At 37.0% G+C, this 20,425-nt stretch overlaps 1 protein-coding gene across 2 annotated transcripts in view; it reads right to left on the minus strand.

Moving 5' to 3' along the window:
- Positions 1 to 20,425, minus strand: part of PCDH15 (protocadherin-related 15) — a 516,985-nt gene that overhangs the window by 427,830 nt on the left and 68,730 nt on the right. For both annotated transcript variants that reach the window (XM_015565490.1, XM_015565491.1), the window contains exon 2: positions 9,850 to 9,915. In XM_015565490.1, coding sequence (XP_015420976.1) covers positions 9,850 to 9,915 — 66 coding nt within the window. The remainder of the gene's footprint in view (positions 1 to 9,849; positions 9,916 to 20,425) is intronic.

Below are 20,425 nucleotides of genomic sequence, written 5' to 3' on the forward strand. Positions count from 1 at the left end.
TGGACCTTTTCTAGCTAACTGCTTGGTTAGGCATTGACTTATGAGCCAGGAAGACATGGTTTGATGCCTCATCAGAGCATATTGCCAAGTTTGGGGCTGAATCTCCAGTAGGGGGCATATAGGAAGCAGCTGACCAATGATTCTCTCTCATTGTTGATGTTTCCATCTCTTTCTCCCTCTCACTTCCTTTCTGAAACCAATAAAAATATATTTTTAAAAAAGATCCACTTTCATTTGTTCTAAGGAATAAACATGTATTATTTGCTTAAATTGCTTCACCTGATATGAATATAAACCATACTAGCCTTAGTGTATACTTCACAGTTTAGGAAGTAGCTATAGATGGGGTGATAACAACTACTTTCATATTTATGAATCAACATAGCACAGTTAAAGCATATTTAATTAAATTACATGAACAATTCCAGTTAGAAATATGTGGCGTTTGACCATTTGTTTTGAAAACTGCTGTAGGAGGGATTTTAAGTTCAAGAAATTTTCAAATCATCTAGGGATTACTGTTTTCATCAAGTATTGCTAAGAACCTTTACACTGCTGATTACATTATTCAAAAGTAATAATAGTGACCTATTTCAGATTTCCAGTGTCCTAACAGAGAAGAAAGTTCTTAGCCCTATAGCTTCATGAAGAATGATCAATGATCTAGCAGTCAATATTCCATCATGAGGAAGAGAAGAAGTGATAGGCCCATTCGTGCTAAAGGGGCATTTTGGAGAGAAAGTTTCTGGGAGGCAGGGAATGCTGGGCTCTAAAACCTCAGAGAACACGCAGGAGAAGAGCGGATGCAGACATTGCTTAGGAAAGGTCCTAGATAGAGAAAACCCCCAGGGGCTTTATTCTAAAACCAGTAATTGAACTTTAGTGATTCGTCCATCCATAATTTCCTAAATAATTTCCACTGGGGCCTCACTCTCCAACTAAACTAAAAATTACACAACAGTGTGTTGGATATGCAAAAAAACCCCTCAAAGCCAAGGCCCCTCACTCCATTTAAAAAGTGTCTCCCTATGGATGCTCTGCCCACCTTGTAGTATAACCTTTGTCTTTTTCATCATCCTAATTTATTTCTATCATCCTTGTTGCCTGGATTAGAAGTCAAAACACTGGTGGGACAGATGAGACACACAGTTATGTCTTGTTTGGCTCATGAAAGGTATCAACATTTAACTTAAAATGACTTATCTTTAATATGTAGGATTTTCCTATTATTCTGAAAAAAATTGTAGGATCTTATTTTCTTCATGTTCACAAATGGATAGAACCTTATAGGCCTTCTCACATTCTATAACAGAGGCACATTCTTACTGCCCTTCAAGGCCCATGGCCTATGTTCCAACAGTCCATGCAAATGAAATTAATATAGCTTCAGTTGTTTGCCTTAATAAGGTATAATTAAGTTTTTTTCTATAGAAAAAATGGTTCATTCAGGATTAAATGTGTGTGTGATGTAATTTAATTCTATATAATTCAGATTTATTCCTATTAAACATAAGATTACAATATAGGATTTAAACAAAAAGAAAAGGTACAATTAGAGTACAATGTCATTTCTTACTTCTTTCTTTCTCTTTTTATTTAAAAATTTTTTCTATTGATTTCAGAGAGGAAGACAGAGGGAGATAGAAACATCAATGATGAGAGAGAACCATTGATCAGCTGCCTCCTGCGCACATCCCACCGGGGATTGAGCCCTCAACCCGGGCATATGCCCTTGACTGGAATCGAAGACAGGACCCTTCAGTCTGCAGGCCGATGCTCTATCAACTGAGCAAAACTGGCTAGAACTAGAATGTATTTTCTTAAATGTGTTTTTCATTTCTTTGGAAACCAGAGGTTATTTTGCATGATTGAATCTTTTCGTTATTGTTAATAACATTGGCATTCTGAAATTTAAAATGAGGGGTCACCAACTTTTAGAATTGTTTTCCTGTATAAAATGCCCTAGCTTGCTGGCTTTTTCTGCCTTCCCTCTGCTTTGTGAACTTCTCCTGCCCCTTGTTTTATGATCATTTCGTTCACACCAGCAGTTGCTTTCCATGTGGGACACTATTTAGTAAACAAATGAGGAGAGGAAGATCATAAATTAAATATGTGATTAAATGCTAAAAATATTCTAGGTAGCTTAAGGAGATAAGTAACAAACTATTTTGCTAATGCTTAGAAACTTTTCTATTTATTTATCTCTCTGAAGTTATATATTCAGAAGGTTTGCAGCTGCTGACCTTTTAGAAAATGATTCTTTGGCAGAAGCAAAGCAGAATGCATCCTTGCACATACAGCTTCAGCAGTAATGAGCAGAGCCAAATTGTTTGCTACCATAAAACTTGTCTTACAGTCACAATAGTAAGATTTTAAAATATATGAAGAATAGACATGATTTTTTTTACATAAACTAGGCATTGGCAAATGTATGTTGGATAGTATCGTTTAACTCCTCCATAAGTTTTTAAAAAAATTCTATTTCCTCATCAAGGTGTATACCTTCCATCGAAAATAACTCACAATGATTTGATGATGACTGGGAAAAGTAAACAATAGGATGACAAAGAAATTTGGAATCATGATTTCAGTGCCATGTAACATCCATAAGCAGTCTAGCCAGAAGGACACTAATGTCTTTAAAAGATTTTATTTATTTATTTATTTATTAAATATAATTTTATTGATTTCAAAGAGAGATAGAAACATCAATAATGAGAAAGAATCATGGATCAGCTGCCTCCTGCATGCCCCCATACTGGGGATCGAGCCCGCAACCCAGGTATGCACCCTAACCGGGAATCGAACCCAGACCTCCTGGTTCATAGGTTGACGCTCCTTGAAACCACTGACCAATGCCAGCCAAGCTAAAAAAGATTTAATATTTTGGCAGTTAAAAATCAAGTTAGGATGTTATAAAATTATAGAACTAAAGGTATGTACTTTTTTTTTATTCAGAAAAATGAAACTGCCATATGGAGCTAAAAGTCATTTACTTGGTGTCAGCACTGATGATCTGATATAGCCCTATACAAAGTATTAGTTAAGATTAATATAAAATATTAAGACTTCCATTAAAATAAGCTTTAATATTTTAAAACCTTGTACAGTCATCTATAAATTTACCTTACTCTATATAAAACTCTTATTGTTAGAGTTGTTGTGTCCATAAGTGTATAGCCTACTGCATAAAACTATAATTTATTTTATTTGTAGTAAATTTGCCCTTTAATTTATTCATATTTCAGATATAGAATTCAGGGATTTGTTGATAAGATCTGTCTAAGGAAGTGACAAACACTATTTACCTTAGCAGTAAGACAATCACTCAGAATAGAGGTGGGACTTACAGAAAAGAGACTTAACTTTGGGTGGTAAACACACAATACAATGTAAAGGTGATGTATTGTAGAATATATACCTGAAACCTATATACTGTCCCCCAATTTAAAAAATAAATAACCAAATACTTAGAACTATCTCTCCCATAAGAAATATTTACCAGATCTCCCCATCCCTTTAATTTTTGAGTAAAGTGCTGTACACTTTTTCAAAGCTTAATAGCTAAGAGCATATCCTGTATTTTGTATTTTATTTAATATATAAATTATGTGGGACACACTTTATTACTGTGTTTTGTGCCTTGTTTGAAACAATCAAAATACTATCAAAGAATGAGAGAGAGAGAGAGAGAGAGAGAGCGCTTGAGAATGAAATACAAGAGATCTTAAACAGGTATTCTAGTTTAGTCACATTGAAAGAAACAAGAAGCATGGCCTGAGGCGAGCCCAGATAAGCATTTCAATCTTTAATAACATCTCTCTCAAACATTTACATAAGCCTGGGACTCTACAGCATCTTTTATTGAATCATTTTCTATATACTATAGGGTGCCTCCCAAAATGTATGCACACACTTTGAATAATTATAAAGGCCGTGTTTATTAAAATATATTTCATTTTCATAATTGAGTTATCAGCTATTAAAGTGTGCAAACATTTTGGGAGGACATGCTGTACATATTCATAGCACCTTTAACCTCTCGGTTACACCCTCAACCTTTTCATGTTACCCAGAGGGATGCTGTCATCCAGGCTGCCTGAGAGTTGCCATCTTGGTTCCTTGGTTCCCCCACTTCTCAACATCTGATGCAGCCTCGCATCTGGGGTTCTAGTCATCATCTACTCCAGTGGTTCTCAACCTTCTGGCCCTTTAAATATAGTTCCTCATGTTGTGACCCCCAACCATAAAATTATTTTCGTTTCTACTTCATAACTGTAATTTTGCTACTGTTATGAATCATAATGTAAATATCTGATATGCAGGATGGTCTTAGGCCAGTGGTCGGCAAACGGCGGCTTGCGAGCCACATGCGGCTCTTTGGCCCCTTGAGTGTGGCTCTTCCACAAAATACCACGTGCGGGCGCGCACGTACAGTGCGATTGAAACTTCGTGGCCCATGCACAGAAGTCGGTGTTTGGCCTGGGCGAGTCTATTTTGAAGAAGTGGCTTTAGGGGAAGTGGGGGGGTGTCGGTCAGTCGGGCGACGGGAGACGAGGCACAGGATACGCAGTGCGGGAGAGTTTAAGTTTAAAAAATTTGGCTCTCAAAAGAAATTTCAATCGTTGTACTGTTGATATTTGGCTCTGTTGACTAATGAGTTTGCCGACCACTGTCTTAGGCGACCCCTGTGAAAGGATCGTGCGACCCCCAAAGGGGTCGCGAACCACAGGTTGAGAACCACTGGTCTACTCTGAGCTGTTCTGCAGTCTACTCTACAATTACTCTGACAGCCCTTCTAGCAAAAGTGCTCTACCAGTTTCAACCTTGCTCCCTATCTAGAATGAAGAAGAATGAAGATAAACAGTCAAAAAGGGGAGTGTTGTGAACGCTTGAATGTCAAAAAATGTTGTCACATGACACTCTGTTTGAACCGCGGGAATATTCCTAAAGGCATGTTGTTTGTTTAAGGTTTATCTTTCAATGAGTACGAGGCCCTTTATGCCAGCAGTGTGTGCCTCTCTACCAGGGTCCCTTCGGAGGTCTGCAGGGCAGAGTGGGGCTAACTCCTTACTGTAAATCTGAGAGATAGGTAGTTGCAAACTATAAAGAATGAAAAACAGCAAAATAAAAATTTAATCTTCCACTCTGCCAAGCCTGGTGATTTTCACAATGGCAGACAAGACAACTGTTTCAAATGAGGAGCCACCCTCTCCTCCCTCCCCTCCCTCCCCTAGCCGCCTGCTTCCACCAGAGGAACCGCAGGGGAGGAGTGGCCACAGGAATTCATCCTTTCTCTCCGCGGTGCCCTCTCCCGCCCTGGAAGCATGTGTGGGTCTGTCATTCTGAACTCAGCTCCGCTCGGGCTCTGACAAGGACAAGGACGGGAAACATCCCCATGGAACGCGCTGCAGCCTCATTTGTTGGCGGTTGCTTTCAGATTGTGAAGACACCCCGCATCACCTTTCATTTGTCACATTGGCTGGGAGCTCACAGTATCTTTTTAACTTTACATCCACATAAAGGACATTTAGCAAGGACCTTCTACTCTCTCACGTAGATAGTGATATCCTTTTGCCCCGGATCTGTCCATTTTCATATGATTGTAGTGTTTTGTTCAAACCGCAAGTTAAAAACTGTCTGGCTCCCTTGACTCCACACTGCCTACGTATCCACCCAGCTCCTGAGAACGGGCCTGAGCCAGTTATCTCAGGGCCCATCTGAATGCCATTCCGTGGCTGTTGTATAGCAGCCCGGACTCTGACTGGCAGGCCCTGAGAGGCAGGGTTTACCTAGTTTCCGTCTAACTGTGCCTGGCTCTCTCCTGCCAGGAAGGACTCAGTGGTATAAGTCACCCAGAGACCAGTGAAACTGGAGCATATGTTTCCAGAAAGATTATTTGTTAAGACTTCATTTTTAGAACAGAGTTAGGTTCAAAACAAAAATGAGAGAAATATACAAAGATTTCTTATATATCCCTTGCCACTCACATATTATAGCCTCCCCTATTATCAAAATCACTCATTAGAATGGCATATTTATTTATTCATTTATTTATTTCCAAGGTTAAACCTACATTGACATGTCATAATCACCCAACATCTACAGTCGACCTTAGATTTCACTCATGCTGTTACACATTTTTTGGGTTTCACATATGAATAAGGACATATCCATCAGTAAAATACAGACTATTTTCCCTGCCCTAAAAATCCTCTGAGCTCTGTCTATTCATCTTTTCCCTGCCCACCCTAATGACTGCTGGTCTTTTTATTTTACCTGTAGTTTTTTTCTTTTTTCCAGAGTATCATAAAGTGAAACTATACAGTACATAGCAGTATGTAGCCTTTTCAGATTGGCTTCTTTCACTTAGTAATTAGACATTTAAGATTCCTCTGTCTTCTCATTGGTGGATAGCTCATTTCTTTTTAGCACTGAATTTGTCTGAATGCACCACCATTTATGTACTCATTCACTTAATGAAAAACATCTTGTTTGTTTCAAATTTTTGGCAATTTTCATGAGGTTGCTATAAATATCCCTGTGTAGGATTTTGGATTTACATGTTTACAAGAAATAATTTTCAGAAATTATTATTTTATTAAATAAGATAATATGCTCTAATTTTTTTTTTCTCTGTATACATTCTCCCCTCTACATGTAATTACACACTAACCATGCTGTACATACTAGCTTAAGAGCTTGCTGGTAGTTGCCGGGAACGGATGTTTGTCTTTCTATGTGTTGAATTTGTGTCCTTACCACATAAGCTTGCTTTCTGGTAGTTGTGATGAAAACAAACTCCTGGCTGAGACCGAGGGTGATATAATGAATCTGTTATCAATATGTTGCTGGGGAAAATGACCAAGGAGAAAATAAATCTAGTAGGATACAGAATGGTGAAGAAGTTTGTGAATCTCCACCTGCTAATTTTAAGTTCTTTCAAACATAAACACATCTCCAAATGCATATAGCATACATAGTCACAAATAGGAGCTATTCCCATCTCACAGAGTATAAAAATGTTGAAATATGCTGATGCATGTGATAAATTATGAACATTTTGTAAATGTACCCCAATGATTTCTAAAAGAAAATTAAGTATGGATTTTTTAAAAACTGAGTTATTTAAAAGCTCTACTTTAGTAGAGGATGTGTTTAGCAATTGAGACTGTTCAGCAGTACACATCAATAAATTAATCCAAAGGCAACTAGACACACAATAAACTTACTAGCTTGGCTTAATACTTTTAAGAAGTCCTGGGACTCCCCGGCCAACGTGGCTCAGTGGTTGAGCATCGACCTATGAACCAGGAAGTCATGGTTCAATTCCTGGTCAGGGCACATGCCCAGGTTTGTGGGCCGGATCCCCAGTGGAGTGTGTGCAGGAGGCAGCCAACCAATGATTCTCTCTCATTATCGATGTTTCTATCTCTCTCTCACTTCCTCTCTGAAGTCAATAAAAATATATTGTAAACAGAAGCCCTGGAACCTTTAAAACTGAATGCTTATTATACCGGTAGGATATGATACCCACATGTTTTATTACTACCATTTAAAATGCAAGAGAAGAGAAATTAAGGTATTTTAAGAGCAGGACTAGAATTAATGGTCTTATTGGGAAGTTTCTTAGATTGCCTAAAAAATTAGAGAAAACATTTGCATGGATTGTTTCCTTTAGACTTTTAAGATAAGGACGATTGCACAGTACATTATAATATCTGGCAGATGTTCATTTAATCACCATATTTTAGAAATTTAATGTAAAAGAAAAATGTAAAGCATTTAGTCTCTGGGTTGTTTATTGATACACGGTGATGACACTCGAATAACTTTGGCAGCATTCTGAGTAGTTGGCAGTCTCTTCAAAATAAGCCAATTAGAGAATACAACATTACTGCACTATATCAAGTCACATTCTTCTAAAACTAAAATATTAATCTTTCACAATATGCCACCAAACAGCAGCATCTTTGCAATATACTATAGCAACATCTTTGCAGAGTTCCTAAGCTCCTTTGAAAAGTGGGATAATCTACATGACAGGAGATAAAATATCATAAAAGCTATAGCTATAATTATCTGCTTGGCAGAATAAGCTCTGTATAGACTCACATATTAAAACACAAATATTTATTAAACTAAATATTTTAGTTCAGCTCAGCTTGTATGTTCAAGGGAATTGGTGAACAATATGAAAAAAATATATATAGATTGGCCTTCTGTCTTTTTACTTATTTTTTTTATCTCTGGTTTAAAAAGCAAATTGTTTTCATTGCAGAACACTTAGAAAATACAAACTTATTCACAGAAAAATAGTTTACCACAAATAAACCATAATTCTCCACGTGAGGTAGAACATTTTCCTGGTATAGTATTTTTGTATATGTTTCCTTTTCTGTGGACACACGTAGGGTTTACTTTCAATTTATTTAAATGAATCATAATAACTATAATTAACTTAATATGCTTTCATGCTTACTAGGGATTGACTTAAAAAAAAGAACCTCAACTTTTTGTGATTCCTTTAGTGTTGCTAATAGATACCTAAGTTTGTTTAAACAGAGGCCAGCAAATCTGCAGACATTTTGGGCTTATTATAAAGGATGCACACACAAAAAAAATAGTTTATGTCAACTCTTCAAAGGAGTAAAAGAAATATTTCTAATGCTGCACAATAAATCCATGAAGTAAATAGAATAATGCAGGTATTATGTATATTATAGAAGTTTTCAAAATTTATGTTGGTTGAATTCTATTAAAAACACATTTTTTAAATAATTGACAATTCTTTCTTTAAAAATATAAATCTGGAAAATGCAATGCTTAGAATAAACAGAAAGTACAAATCAAAGAAGAGTAATGGAAGCTCCCTTATAGAACCAGTAGACAAAATAAGCCACAAAACACATTCCCACACTTAGTTTGAAATAGAAACCAGCACTCAATAGATTATTTCACTCCTACCTAATAGAGCAGAATCTATAATAATAAAAGCGCAATATGCTAATTAGACCAGAGTCCTTCTGGACGACCTTCCAGACGAAGCCGGGGCTGAGAGGAAAGCCCGGGTCCTGGGTGCCAGAGGGAAGCCAGTGCCAGTAGCCGGCGGGAAGGAAGGCCAACTCTTGCATGAATTTCATGCATTGAGCCTCTAGGCTTTAAATATTTGTACATTAACGTTTTGAGATGCTAAAAGAGTGTTGTGAAAAAAAAGTGCTAATTATATCTATTTTTGGTTCTGATAAGAAAACAACTTTTCAAAGTACTTAATATGAATTAGGAATTAGTTATTCAATATGGCAGACAACCTGCATGAAAATTCATACTTATTTGTCTGCCCTAGACTTTCTGTCAGTTTTTCTGTTCCCATGCACTTTCAGTTTTCCCATTAACCATTTCTTAATCGCCATGTCTAATAAACTATGGATCCTAATCCTTACCAGATTCCAGCCAATTTAAGTTAGCAGTGTAAGACTTACCTTGTGACACACTTCTTTTGGAGGAATGTAATGTATTTCAGTTAGATGAAATAATAATCAACTCTGTCTATTGACAAAGAAAACTTCCAGCCAGTATCTGAATGCATTATCGGACTGATCCTAAATCAAATAATTCCTTCACAATAAAAACTAAGCAACTATCTAGAATTTGTCATAATATAATCCAAGTAAAGCATTACCAGGGAATGGCAATATTTAAACACTTACCTGGGAGAAGTTAAAGGAGAGTTATTTGTGAATTTGGGTTGAGGCTTTTATTTAGTACTTCTACACATAACAAACATAGCATTAAAATGGGAAGAAATCCCTATTCGATACGTCACTTGCAAACAAAAAGCTCACTCACCATTCCGACTTTCTTCATCAATAGCAACTATGGTAGCTGGTGGTCCTCCCCTAGCTAGTTTGCAATCTAAAGAGAGAAAACAACCAAAGGTAAGAAGTTACAGCTATGGCAGCACTCACCCTGAGATCAAATTCATTGAGATGGGCAGTGACAGTTAAAAAGAAAAATCCAACAATCAAACTAATATGGGTCATTACTTTTAACAGTTCTTAATTATTAAAAAAAATCCATATGAACCACATAGATTACTTTTCCACCTCATAACATAATTACTTTGTATATTGTGAAGCTATTCAAATCTGAATGAGAAAACACCAGCAGAGACCCCAGGGGAGCAAAAGTCTTTCAGGACAGAGATAATGGGATGGTAATATAACCCAAAGAAATAACATAAAGGAATGATCAACAAGGATAAGTTGTAATTAAAGCTTCACAACAGAAACAAACATAATTAGACTTTAATTGTGATAAAGAGTCTAATTAAAGGAAGTGGATAAAATTTTAACGATGTTCTAAAGAGAATGAAACAAAGACAGACAAGCAATGCTCATGAGGCTGTTGGGAATTTTAATTTTTGTCATCTTACCCTCATATTGCCAGTCTGGAGTCAAAAGTATAGAGTCATCAAGGGAAGCAGATCAGAAAAATGGAAGAAAGAAAGGAAGAAAGAATATATGTATATATTTAGCGAAGATTTACAGATATATGCAGCATTATATAACAGATACCTCACCAAATGGTTTGTGGAAAAAAAATATGTAAAATCCTTATACAAATTTTGAAATTCTAATATCATATTAAGACATTAAGGCAATATTATATGCCACTTGAAACTGATACAAAGTACATTTATATGTTTCTTGAAAAAAGTAAATACAAATTACTTATGAACTATTATTCCATGTTGAACAAACCTTAAGCACAATGCCTGTCAATCACTGATGACTAATTCATTATGTTAAACAATACTAATACCCTGCCAAGAATCTCATGATAATGAACATATAAGTAGCATCATGAGCTGCAATATCCACGATAATTAAAATGTGAAGGTGTCGCATGCGAGATGTCCACCGCACATATCTGAGAGAGAAAGCACTCTCCGAGGCAGTCCCTGGGATAGCTGCGCTGTGCAGGTAAATGCACTGGGCACACTCCCGAGACTGAGGCGTAAATCAAAACTTCTTAAAGCCATCCAAGTATGTGTGTTTCTTGGGGGATGACTTCAAGGCGTATTACTTATTTATTTGTGAAAATTCTACCTATTATGCAGATGGGCATGAATCACAAAGCCTTTGGCAAGCACTATTCTATACTGTAAGGTACGCGCTCTCTCAAAGGAAGCTTAAAATCGCACAGATCTACAGTTTTCCATCCTTGTCACTGTGCAAGGAGTTTCAAGCCACAGCATTTTTAGATCTAAAATATGTCCTGTTGCTAACACCCCTTCCTCCACCTCCTCTCTCCCCCCCGCATAGAGCACAGCTGCTCACTATATGTCACTCTTACTCTTACAATGGGTTCCTCACTATTTCCATCTTGCATTCATCTGTTCATTCCATGAGAATTATTTTCATGCACCCAAATCAAAGGGAAAGTAATGGTACTTCTTGGCATAAAAGCATTACATGTTTCCCAATACAGAGCTTTTCTGAACTAAATGGTGATGAAAACATTCCCAAGGATGTTATGGTGTCTACATCCCTTAGAATTAAGCACTATGCCCTCCTGTTACATCCGACACCTTATTCTTGCCGAAACGTACCTTGTATTTTGGGGGAAGTTTTATTACCTAGATTAATTTCAGCTTCTACTTCTGCCTGGCAAATCTATGCTTCTCTTGGTGAAACTATATTTCACCTGTAACCATGAAAACTCACCCAAACTGTAATGAGAATTTATTTTTCCCCCCATGCCTTCATAAAGGAAACCTGGCCAGTTCTTACTAGAAGCAATTCTTGAATTACCAAACATCACTTCCATTCATGTTTCAGAGAGAAATAACTTTTTTGGACTATTCCCTCTTCTTATATATATGGCCACTGCCTTAATTAAGTCCATCATTGCTAGGGAGAGTAGACAAAAACCATGTATTTGCATCTGAGTATTGGAAGAGGTACGGATATATAATTAACAACTTTGGGGGGCAGGAAAGGTAAAAGAAGAGAAAAGAAGGTGGGAGTTTGATATAAATATTTATAACTTTTGGGGGGCAGGAAAGGTAAAAGAAAAGAAAAGAAAAGAAAAGAAGGTGGGAGTTTGATATAAATATTTAAACTTTTTCCAGTTGGTTATTATTAAATTTATGGATAGACTTTCTTTATATAACTAATCCAAGTTAAACTCCTGATACCTCATCCCTGTCTAATTCTCCTATCCTTTCCACTCTTATACTTTATTGTCTACCATAACAAACTAAGTTTATGTTTGCTGTGCCATTGCTGAAACCTTCTTCCGCTTCTGATTTTCCTGGTGAACTTATACTTCTCTTTTAGGAATCTGGCAAAGCATCACCTCTTCTAGAAAACCTTCCTTCTTCTCAGTCTTGATTAAATGTCCCTTCTTTGTATTCTAATGTATTCCACTGGAAAATAGTGAATCTTTCTCAGAACTCCCATAGACCAAGTCTGTGTCATATTCATCTCAGTAACCTCGGAACCTAGCAAGAAGTTGGTCCTGAAAGAAGGTTTGTTGAACATTTTCTGAGCTACAATCTGCCCAACTACAAACTCCCATGAACATCCTTCCATGAGGCTGCTCAGAAGTCGGTTTTCATTATGTATTCACCAGATAAAAAACAGCTCAAGAGTAAAGGCCATTTCCTTTCAATCAGACCCTTTCTTTTTTTAAATCAATATATTTTATTGATTTTTCACAGAGAGGAAGGGAGAGGGATAGAAAGTCAGAAACGTCGATGAGATAAAAACATCGATCAGCTGCTTCCTACACATTTCCCACTGCAACCCAGGTACATGCCCTTGACCGTTTTTTTAAATCAATATATTTTATTGATTTTTCACAGAGAGGAAGGGAGAGGGATAGAAAGTCAGAAACGTCGATGAGATAAAAACATCGATCAGCTGCTTCCTACACATTTCCCACTGCAACCCAGGTACATGCCCTTGACCGGAATCAAACCTGGGACCCTTGAGTCCGCAGGCCGACGCTCTATCCACTGAGCCAAACCGGTTCCAGCCGATCAGACCCTTTCAAATGACTCCTACTAAGCTTTATTGATCCAGTAGGTTCCACATTCCCCCCATAATATGTTTTTATGTACAAAAATTACTTTATCTATTCTGGATCAAACCAAGTATAGTTAATTTTTAAAGGCTCACAACATAATGGAGAGAGATTAGTCAGATACATAAAATTAATCTATTAATAACATCGTTCACAAGAGCCAGAGTGTTTGTTTTGAAATAATGCATTCATGAAAGTATAATTAGTTTTGGCATGTACAAAAAATGTTAATAACCAGTATATTCAGAATTGTCTTGATAAAAGTAAATATGGGGTGGAATAGCCAGGGACTATTATGTATGCAAAATATCCAAATGGAGATCAAAGTGAAGACTAAAAGGCAATTTTGGGGCCTGGTGATCCTGTTCTCTATGGACTATGGGTAATCTGCCACAGGAAAAAAACAAATATGTTAGCTGATGACACCTGTACCTTAGAAACTGATTTCCTTAATCTATTTAATTTCACCCTTGACTGATTTGGTTCAATCACAAATTCATTGTTTTCATGACTCAAATTTCTAACTCCTCAGGTCCCTACCTGATCCCCACATCCAATTTGTTTTAAAGTGCAAGATATGATTACAAATGTCTAAATGTTCAGTGTGAGTTATTTCTTCTAATTTGTCATCAGCTAAAAATAAGCCATAAATTTTTAAATAACCTCATGCAACAGGTCAAAGTTAAAACCAAAAAGAAATATTAGAAAGATGTATGTTCTTGTAGTCCACTAAATTTCTTTCAGAGGATTATAATAAACTAGAGGCTCGGTGCACTACATTCGTGCACTGGGGGGAGGTCCCTCAGCCTGGCCTGTGCCTTCTCATAGTCCAGGACCCCTTGGGGGATGTCCTACTGCCATGGAGGCGGGAGAGGCTCCTGCCACCAACACTGAGCTCGCCAGCTGTGAGCCCAGCTTCCTGCCTTGAGCATCTGCCTCCTGGTGGTCACTGCATGTCATAGCATCCATTCATTCCGCTGTTCAGTCAATTTGCATAGTAGGGTTTTTTTTTAAAAATATATTTTATTTATTTTTTACTGCCACCACCACTGAGCTCACCAGACGTGAGCCTGGCTTCCTGCCTTGAGCATCTTCCCCCTGGTGGTCAGTGCATGTCATAGCATCCATTCATTCTGCTGTTCAGTCAATTTGCATACTAGGGTTTTATTATATAGTATTCTTTGCCAGAAGTTCATAGATCTTCATTTCTTTAGGGTAAGTCATTAGATTTTTATTTGTTTTCTTTGGTGGTGTCATGTTTCACTGTTCCTTCATGATCCTTGTGGCCTTAAATTGGTGCCTGTGCATTTGAGGAAGTAAGAACCTCTTCAAGTCTTTACATATGAGCTTTGACAGGAAAGTCCTTCATCAGTCAGCCCACCTAGAGATTCTGGTTGAAATGCCTGGTGGCATCTATTTACAGGTTTGTTGTTGAAGTCCTTGATTAGGCAGGTCTGGTGCCTGGGTCAGAAGGAGGACCAGTCTGGTGCTTGGTACATGGGGACCAGCCTGGTGGTTGGGCCTATTAGGGCAAGTGGAAGCCTCATTCATTGTGAGGGCCTGAAACTGGAGCCTACAATGATACCCTGGGTCTAGGTCTGTGTGAGAGGACCTCGATTCTGGATCCACAGGGGCCAACCAGATAGCAGTTGCCAGTGAGGTATGTACAGCATCTGGGTCCCCAGGGTTCAGTTTAGTGGGATTCAAAATATAACAATCTCCTGATGATAAATATTACCAAAGGTTTTTTTGTAAAATAAAATGGGCTGAAATGAGATATGTCCTGGGAGCTGGGCAATGAGGGTAGGCCTTGTGCTAGAGTGAGCCTGGAACCCGGGGCTGTGGTGGCCAGCCTGAAGGTTGGTTCTGTGGAGGCCTGTGTGGTGGTGGAATGGGCTGGGAGCCCGAGCCCACAGGAGCTGGTCTGGTACACTGATGGGTTGAGAGTTTCAGTCTGTGATAGTTGGCCTACAGTGGGATCTAGCCAGGAATCTGGGTGTGCAGGTGCCCATCTAGTGCCTGAGCTCACTGGGTTAATTGGGAGCCCAGGGTCACAGGAGCTGACTAGAGCAGCGGTATCCTGCTAGAATTGCAATAAACCAAAAGTCTGGGTCTGCAGGAGTCCCTGCATGCCCACGTGAATCCTGGGGCTATGGGAGCCAGCCAGCACTTGGGAGAGCAGGGACCCTCACATGTTTTCCAGGGGTAACATACTTCAAAGTGAAGCAAAAGAACTGCTAGAGGAAGCAGGGAAAAGTTTCACTGTCTGGCACAGAAAGCTTATTTAAATTTACAAAGATAATGGAAAAATCAGCAACATTTTCCCATTGCCTTATTTTCTCAATCCCATGGAAAAAGTTGGTCTGCAGTTTTATTATCAAAGGGGTAAGTCTAACAATGAAACGGGTAGGGAGATGGAACTGACAGTTATGAAAAAATAAGCACCTAAAAATAACAACAACAATAAAACAAAACACATCTATTTCCTACTTTTCCATTTGTCTCATCTTGCTTTCACAGTGCTTCCTCGGATACAATTCCACTTAGTAAACATAATTTCCCTTGGATCATACATCAGAAGTCAAACGAGAGGAAAGCTGAACATAGAAACACAAGCTCCAAATGAACTTATGTTATTTGTTTCACAGTGAATATGAAGTATAATAGGGGGAATGTCTTCATGTGCTGACTATTTTTAAAATTCTATTTTTTTTTATTTAAAAAAATATTCCCTTACTACATTGTAATCCTTGCAGGGAGTGATATCGAAGCCAAGTCAGGATAGTAATATGATCTGACATACACTGGGCAAAGAGAAGACATTTGTTGCCAAGTTTGGCCGAAGGCATGCTGGCTCCAGGTTGAAACATGTATATATACAAATTAATTCTTTTAAGAAAAATGAGCTTAGACTACAGTTTGACCATGGCCATAAGAACGAAAGCATATTATTGACAAACTGATATTTTTGGATTGCGAGTTTTCTTTCACGTTTTTCAAAAACTGAAATGAATAAAGCACAGAAGACAACAATTTTACCACCCAGGCACTTTAGACATGATATTTTTGACAGTTTGCTATCCTCGTGTACAACATGTGATGAATAAAGCTTTATGCTCTGCAGTTTACCACACATAGGTTCATTTTTTGACAATCCTCTCCACAGATACCTGTGGTTTTGAAGATCTGCTGCTATTTAAGAGAACTTCTCAAGGATAGGACTCCGTATTTTTTTCTTTATATTTGTTCATATCACACATTTTGCCAACAGTGAGCCCAAAAACACTTCATAGTTATAACTACTTCCCTTGTTGCTTTCTAAGCTACAAGATTTTTTTTATTTTACAATCAGCTTTCCATTCTCAGTATTGTGTGTCTAACAGTATACACATAGCAGCTTTCTATATGGTATTCACAAAGAGAGCAATGCTGCAAATAGTGGGAAGCAATCTTTTTCAGAATTTCCATTACATCAAGAGCATTTTATTATACTTCTCTTCAAATTAGTTTCCTTGAATATATGAGGAACTCATTATTCTATTGTTATATTTACCTCCATAAACTTTGGTAATATTTATCATCAGGAGATTGTTTATTTTTTGAAAATTTTCTATTATCTTAGTCAGAGTCAAGAACCAGTAAAATATTATGCAGCTGTAAAAATGAAAGAACTCTTACCGCTTGCAATAGCATGGATGGACCTGGAGAGCATTATGCTAAGCAAAATAAGCCAGTCAGAGAAAGACAAGTATCACAAAATCTCACTCATTTGTGAAATCTAATAAACAACATAAACTGATGAATAAAAATAGACCCAGAGGCGCAGAACCATTGAGCAGACTGTCAAACCTCAGAGGGAAGGCAGGGGAGAGTGAGGGGATGGGTGGAGATCAACCAATGAACTCATATGCATACGTGCATAACCCATGGACACAGACAATAAGGTTGTGAAGGCCTGTGGTGAGGTTGGGGGTGAGTGGGAGAGATCAATGGGGTAAAAGGGGGCATATGTAATACTTTGAACAACAATGATTAGAAAAAAAGAACCAATAAATAAGATAAACAGTCCCTGAGACTCCAAATATCTATACACTAAAGCTCATGAACCTGAAACTTACAGAAAGCCCTACATCTTCCAACTCACTTTCTTTTCCATCCTTGTGTAATAAAATTTATTTTTTTCTTTTCTAACATAAAATGGATTATACACCATTAGTAAAAGTAGAGAATTATGGGGGAAAGGGAGATATGCCTGGGGAAAGACACAATTTCTATTTGAAAGCAAGGGCAGAGAAAGTAAAATTTGTTAATAGTAGATCAAGAACTCACAAAGCATGGGAGTTTGGAGCAAATAATGTCCTTCTATACTAAAAGCTCAAGTACCGCTTTAAGGCACACAGTGCTATTTAATAATTATGTTCATGACTTTAACTCATCACCATAGTTTTTAATGTGTGCAAACTCTTTAAATAATGGAAAGTATACATTTTCGAAACATTCATATGCATGAGACTCACAATATACATTTTGTTAACTAAAATCAAGTGATACTTTGTCCTGTCAAATTGTTTAAAAATTTATTAAAAGAATAATAGCCAGAGTTGGTTAGAGAGAAAGGAAATACAAATTATTAGATAATTTTGGTGGAGCTATCCATTAAGAAAAGAAAAGAAAAATTGAAAGACACTTTGGCAAGGATTTTAAAAGAATGTTCCCTTGACAGGGAAATTTTACTTTGGAGGATATTCTAATATAGAAATAATCAGACAAGTAACCAGTGTTGTGAAAAGTACATATAACGGTAAACCAATAGAGAGGATTGTTAAATCATGACTTGAACACACTTGACAGATGTGGTGGATATTGTAGACTGGTCCACCCACTCCAACCACTTTTCTAGCATAACACTTCTGTACCATAGTGGCTGGAGATCTTAAAATGGCACTTCCAAATTAATTTGCAGGTGAACTTTGCCTCATACCCTGACAAATAGAACATCCTCTCATGACACTTGGAAGAAAAGGACAGTCTGAGCCAGAGGGAACACTAGTAACACAATGAAAGAAGCGTGGCTCTTTGGAAGTAACTGTGGTCGATAAAATAGTTTTGGGCCCAGGGAGTCCTAGGTGCCATGGAGGATGGTACACCATGAAGTTTTAAACTAGAGAGTTCAGAGTTGTAGGTAGGTGTTTCTCTAGCTCTCTGGATCTTACCTCTGTAGAATAGTTTTCTGATCCCTCTAAATCACCTAGTTTAAGTTAATAAATACATTCCAGATAAAAAGAATGGATTCTATTTGGGTTCTATTGTCTCTACTATAAAATCTGACAATTTGAAATGAGCCATCCAAAAATACATCCATAGTGTTGAAGAAATTCTAATGCAATGACCAACAATCATGAAAAGTTTTTTGTTTTTTAAAGCTGGTTTCAGAGCTCTGTGTAATTTCTGATATTTTAAGTCAGTATATATAAAACCATTCAATATTAAAAGCTAAGAAATGATCATTGTGACCTTCCTGTTACCCACCCAGCTTTAGTAAGGAATGACTGACAAATTAAAATTATATATATATATATATATTTAGGATATACAACATGATGATTTAATATACTATATATTGTGAAATTATTAGCCATCTTTATGGCTAATACAGTTTTGCCTTAATGCTTCATGACCTACTCAGACATCAGATTTTATATTCTGACTCCTGTCAACACTCAAAATTCTTAAAATCTTAAAACTGAGAATCTCAACCCTAAGTGATTTACAGATGCTCCAAAACAAATGTGGACTTCAAAGCTTGGTTACATCAGTAGACTCATGGTTTGTTCTCTGACCAGGCCTCAGGGTAATTTTATTTCCTTCTCCTTTCCTTCTCCATGTTATCACCATATTTTTCAAAAGATATATTTTTTCTTCCTTTTTTTAAATCAGCATTTTTAGGGAGTAGTTTTCTGAAATTCCAGTCAACCAAAATCCTAGAAACAGAAAGGCCTCTAAAATTTTAGCTAACTTATCCTAAAATTTTAGGAAAAAACCCCAGCATTTTTCACATATGACATTTTGTGGAGTGATATTGCTGTTTAGGATCTCAATACTAATGCAAATCTACATGAGGCATCTATTTGCATTTGATGATACAACTAAATTCACATATAAATTATATAAATGTCTAACCACTATGACACCTGAAACTAATATAAAACAATATTGAATGTCAGCTGGAATTGAAAAATTTTAAAAAGTAAAAAATAAAAGCTCTAGCTGGTTTGGCTCAGTGGATAGGGTGTCGGCCTGTAGACTGAAGGGTTCCGGGTTCGATTCCAGTCAGGGCATATGCCTGGGTTGCAGGCTCAACCCCCTATAGGGGGCGTGCAGGAGGCAGCTGATCTATGATTCCCTCTCATCATTGATCTCTCTATCTCTCTCTCCCTCTCCCTTCCTCTCTGAAATCAATAAAAATATATTTAAAAACATAAATAATAAAAATGACTACAAACTCTTTTTATAATTGTGAAAGCTTACATATTCTTTATGAAAAAATGTAAATAACTGTACAGAAAAATATTAAGATCACCAGTATGTCCTAAAATTCTTAGATAATGATTCTGTGACTTTAAGCAAAAATAGCATATAAGGAAATCTGTTTTACCACAAGCTAATCAATATAAACAACAAGTAAATTATTAATGCACCTCATGAACATACTAACAAAAGGCATAGGACTAAATGACTCTGAACAAAAAGATGTTATTCAAGCACCTGCTGTATCTCAAAAAGAATCGGAGCTGACCTACAGCTCACAAAGAAATCATAAACTCATTTATATTAATGTCTAATTTATTGTTAAATCTTGCACAGCAGACAATTAAAGACAAAATAAATATAAGGAATGCTAATATAATTTGCAAAAAGAAGAAGTAATAGAAATTCAATTTGGACTTTCCCTTTTAGCCACATAAATTAGAGCCACTGCTAACTCACTTCAAGACACATGTAACTGGACTACTTTGACACCTATTACTCCTTTGTGTTCTTCAATATGAGTATTTTGCTCAAGTTAGAAATGATTCTTCTGAAGATTTTGGCTTATATACAATTTTGGACTACACCTTCTCTTTTCTTCATGTGCCAGCTCCATTAGGACACCTTCCAGAATTCCAGAAAAGTAAATAATATTACCCTCAGTTAATAGTTCAAGAAAAGACAGTTCATACAAATGAAGCAAAATTTCCACTGTTAGACTGATGGCAAATGGCAGTGAGAAGTCAAGCTTCTATCTGACATGTGGGCCCATGCTCTCTCTTACATGAAAACATTTAATGATATT

This window comes from Myotis davidii, unplaced genomic scaffold (genome assembly GCF_000327345.1).
Source record: "Myotis davidii unplaced genomic scaffold, ASM32734v1 scaffold20, whole genome shotgun sequence".
Classification (NCBI taxonomy): Eukaryota; Metazoa; Chordata; class Mammalia; order Chiroptera; family Vespertilionidae; genus Myotis; species Myotis davidii.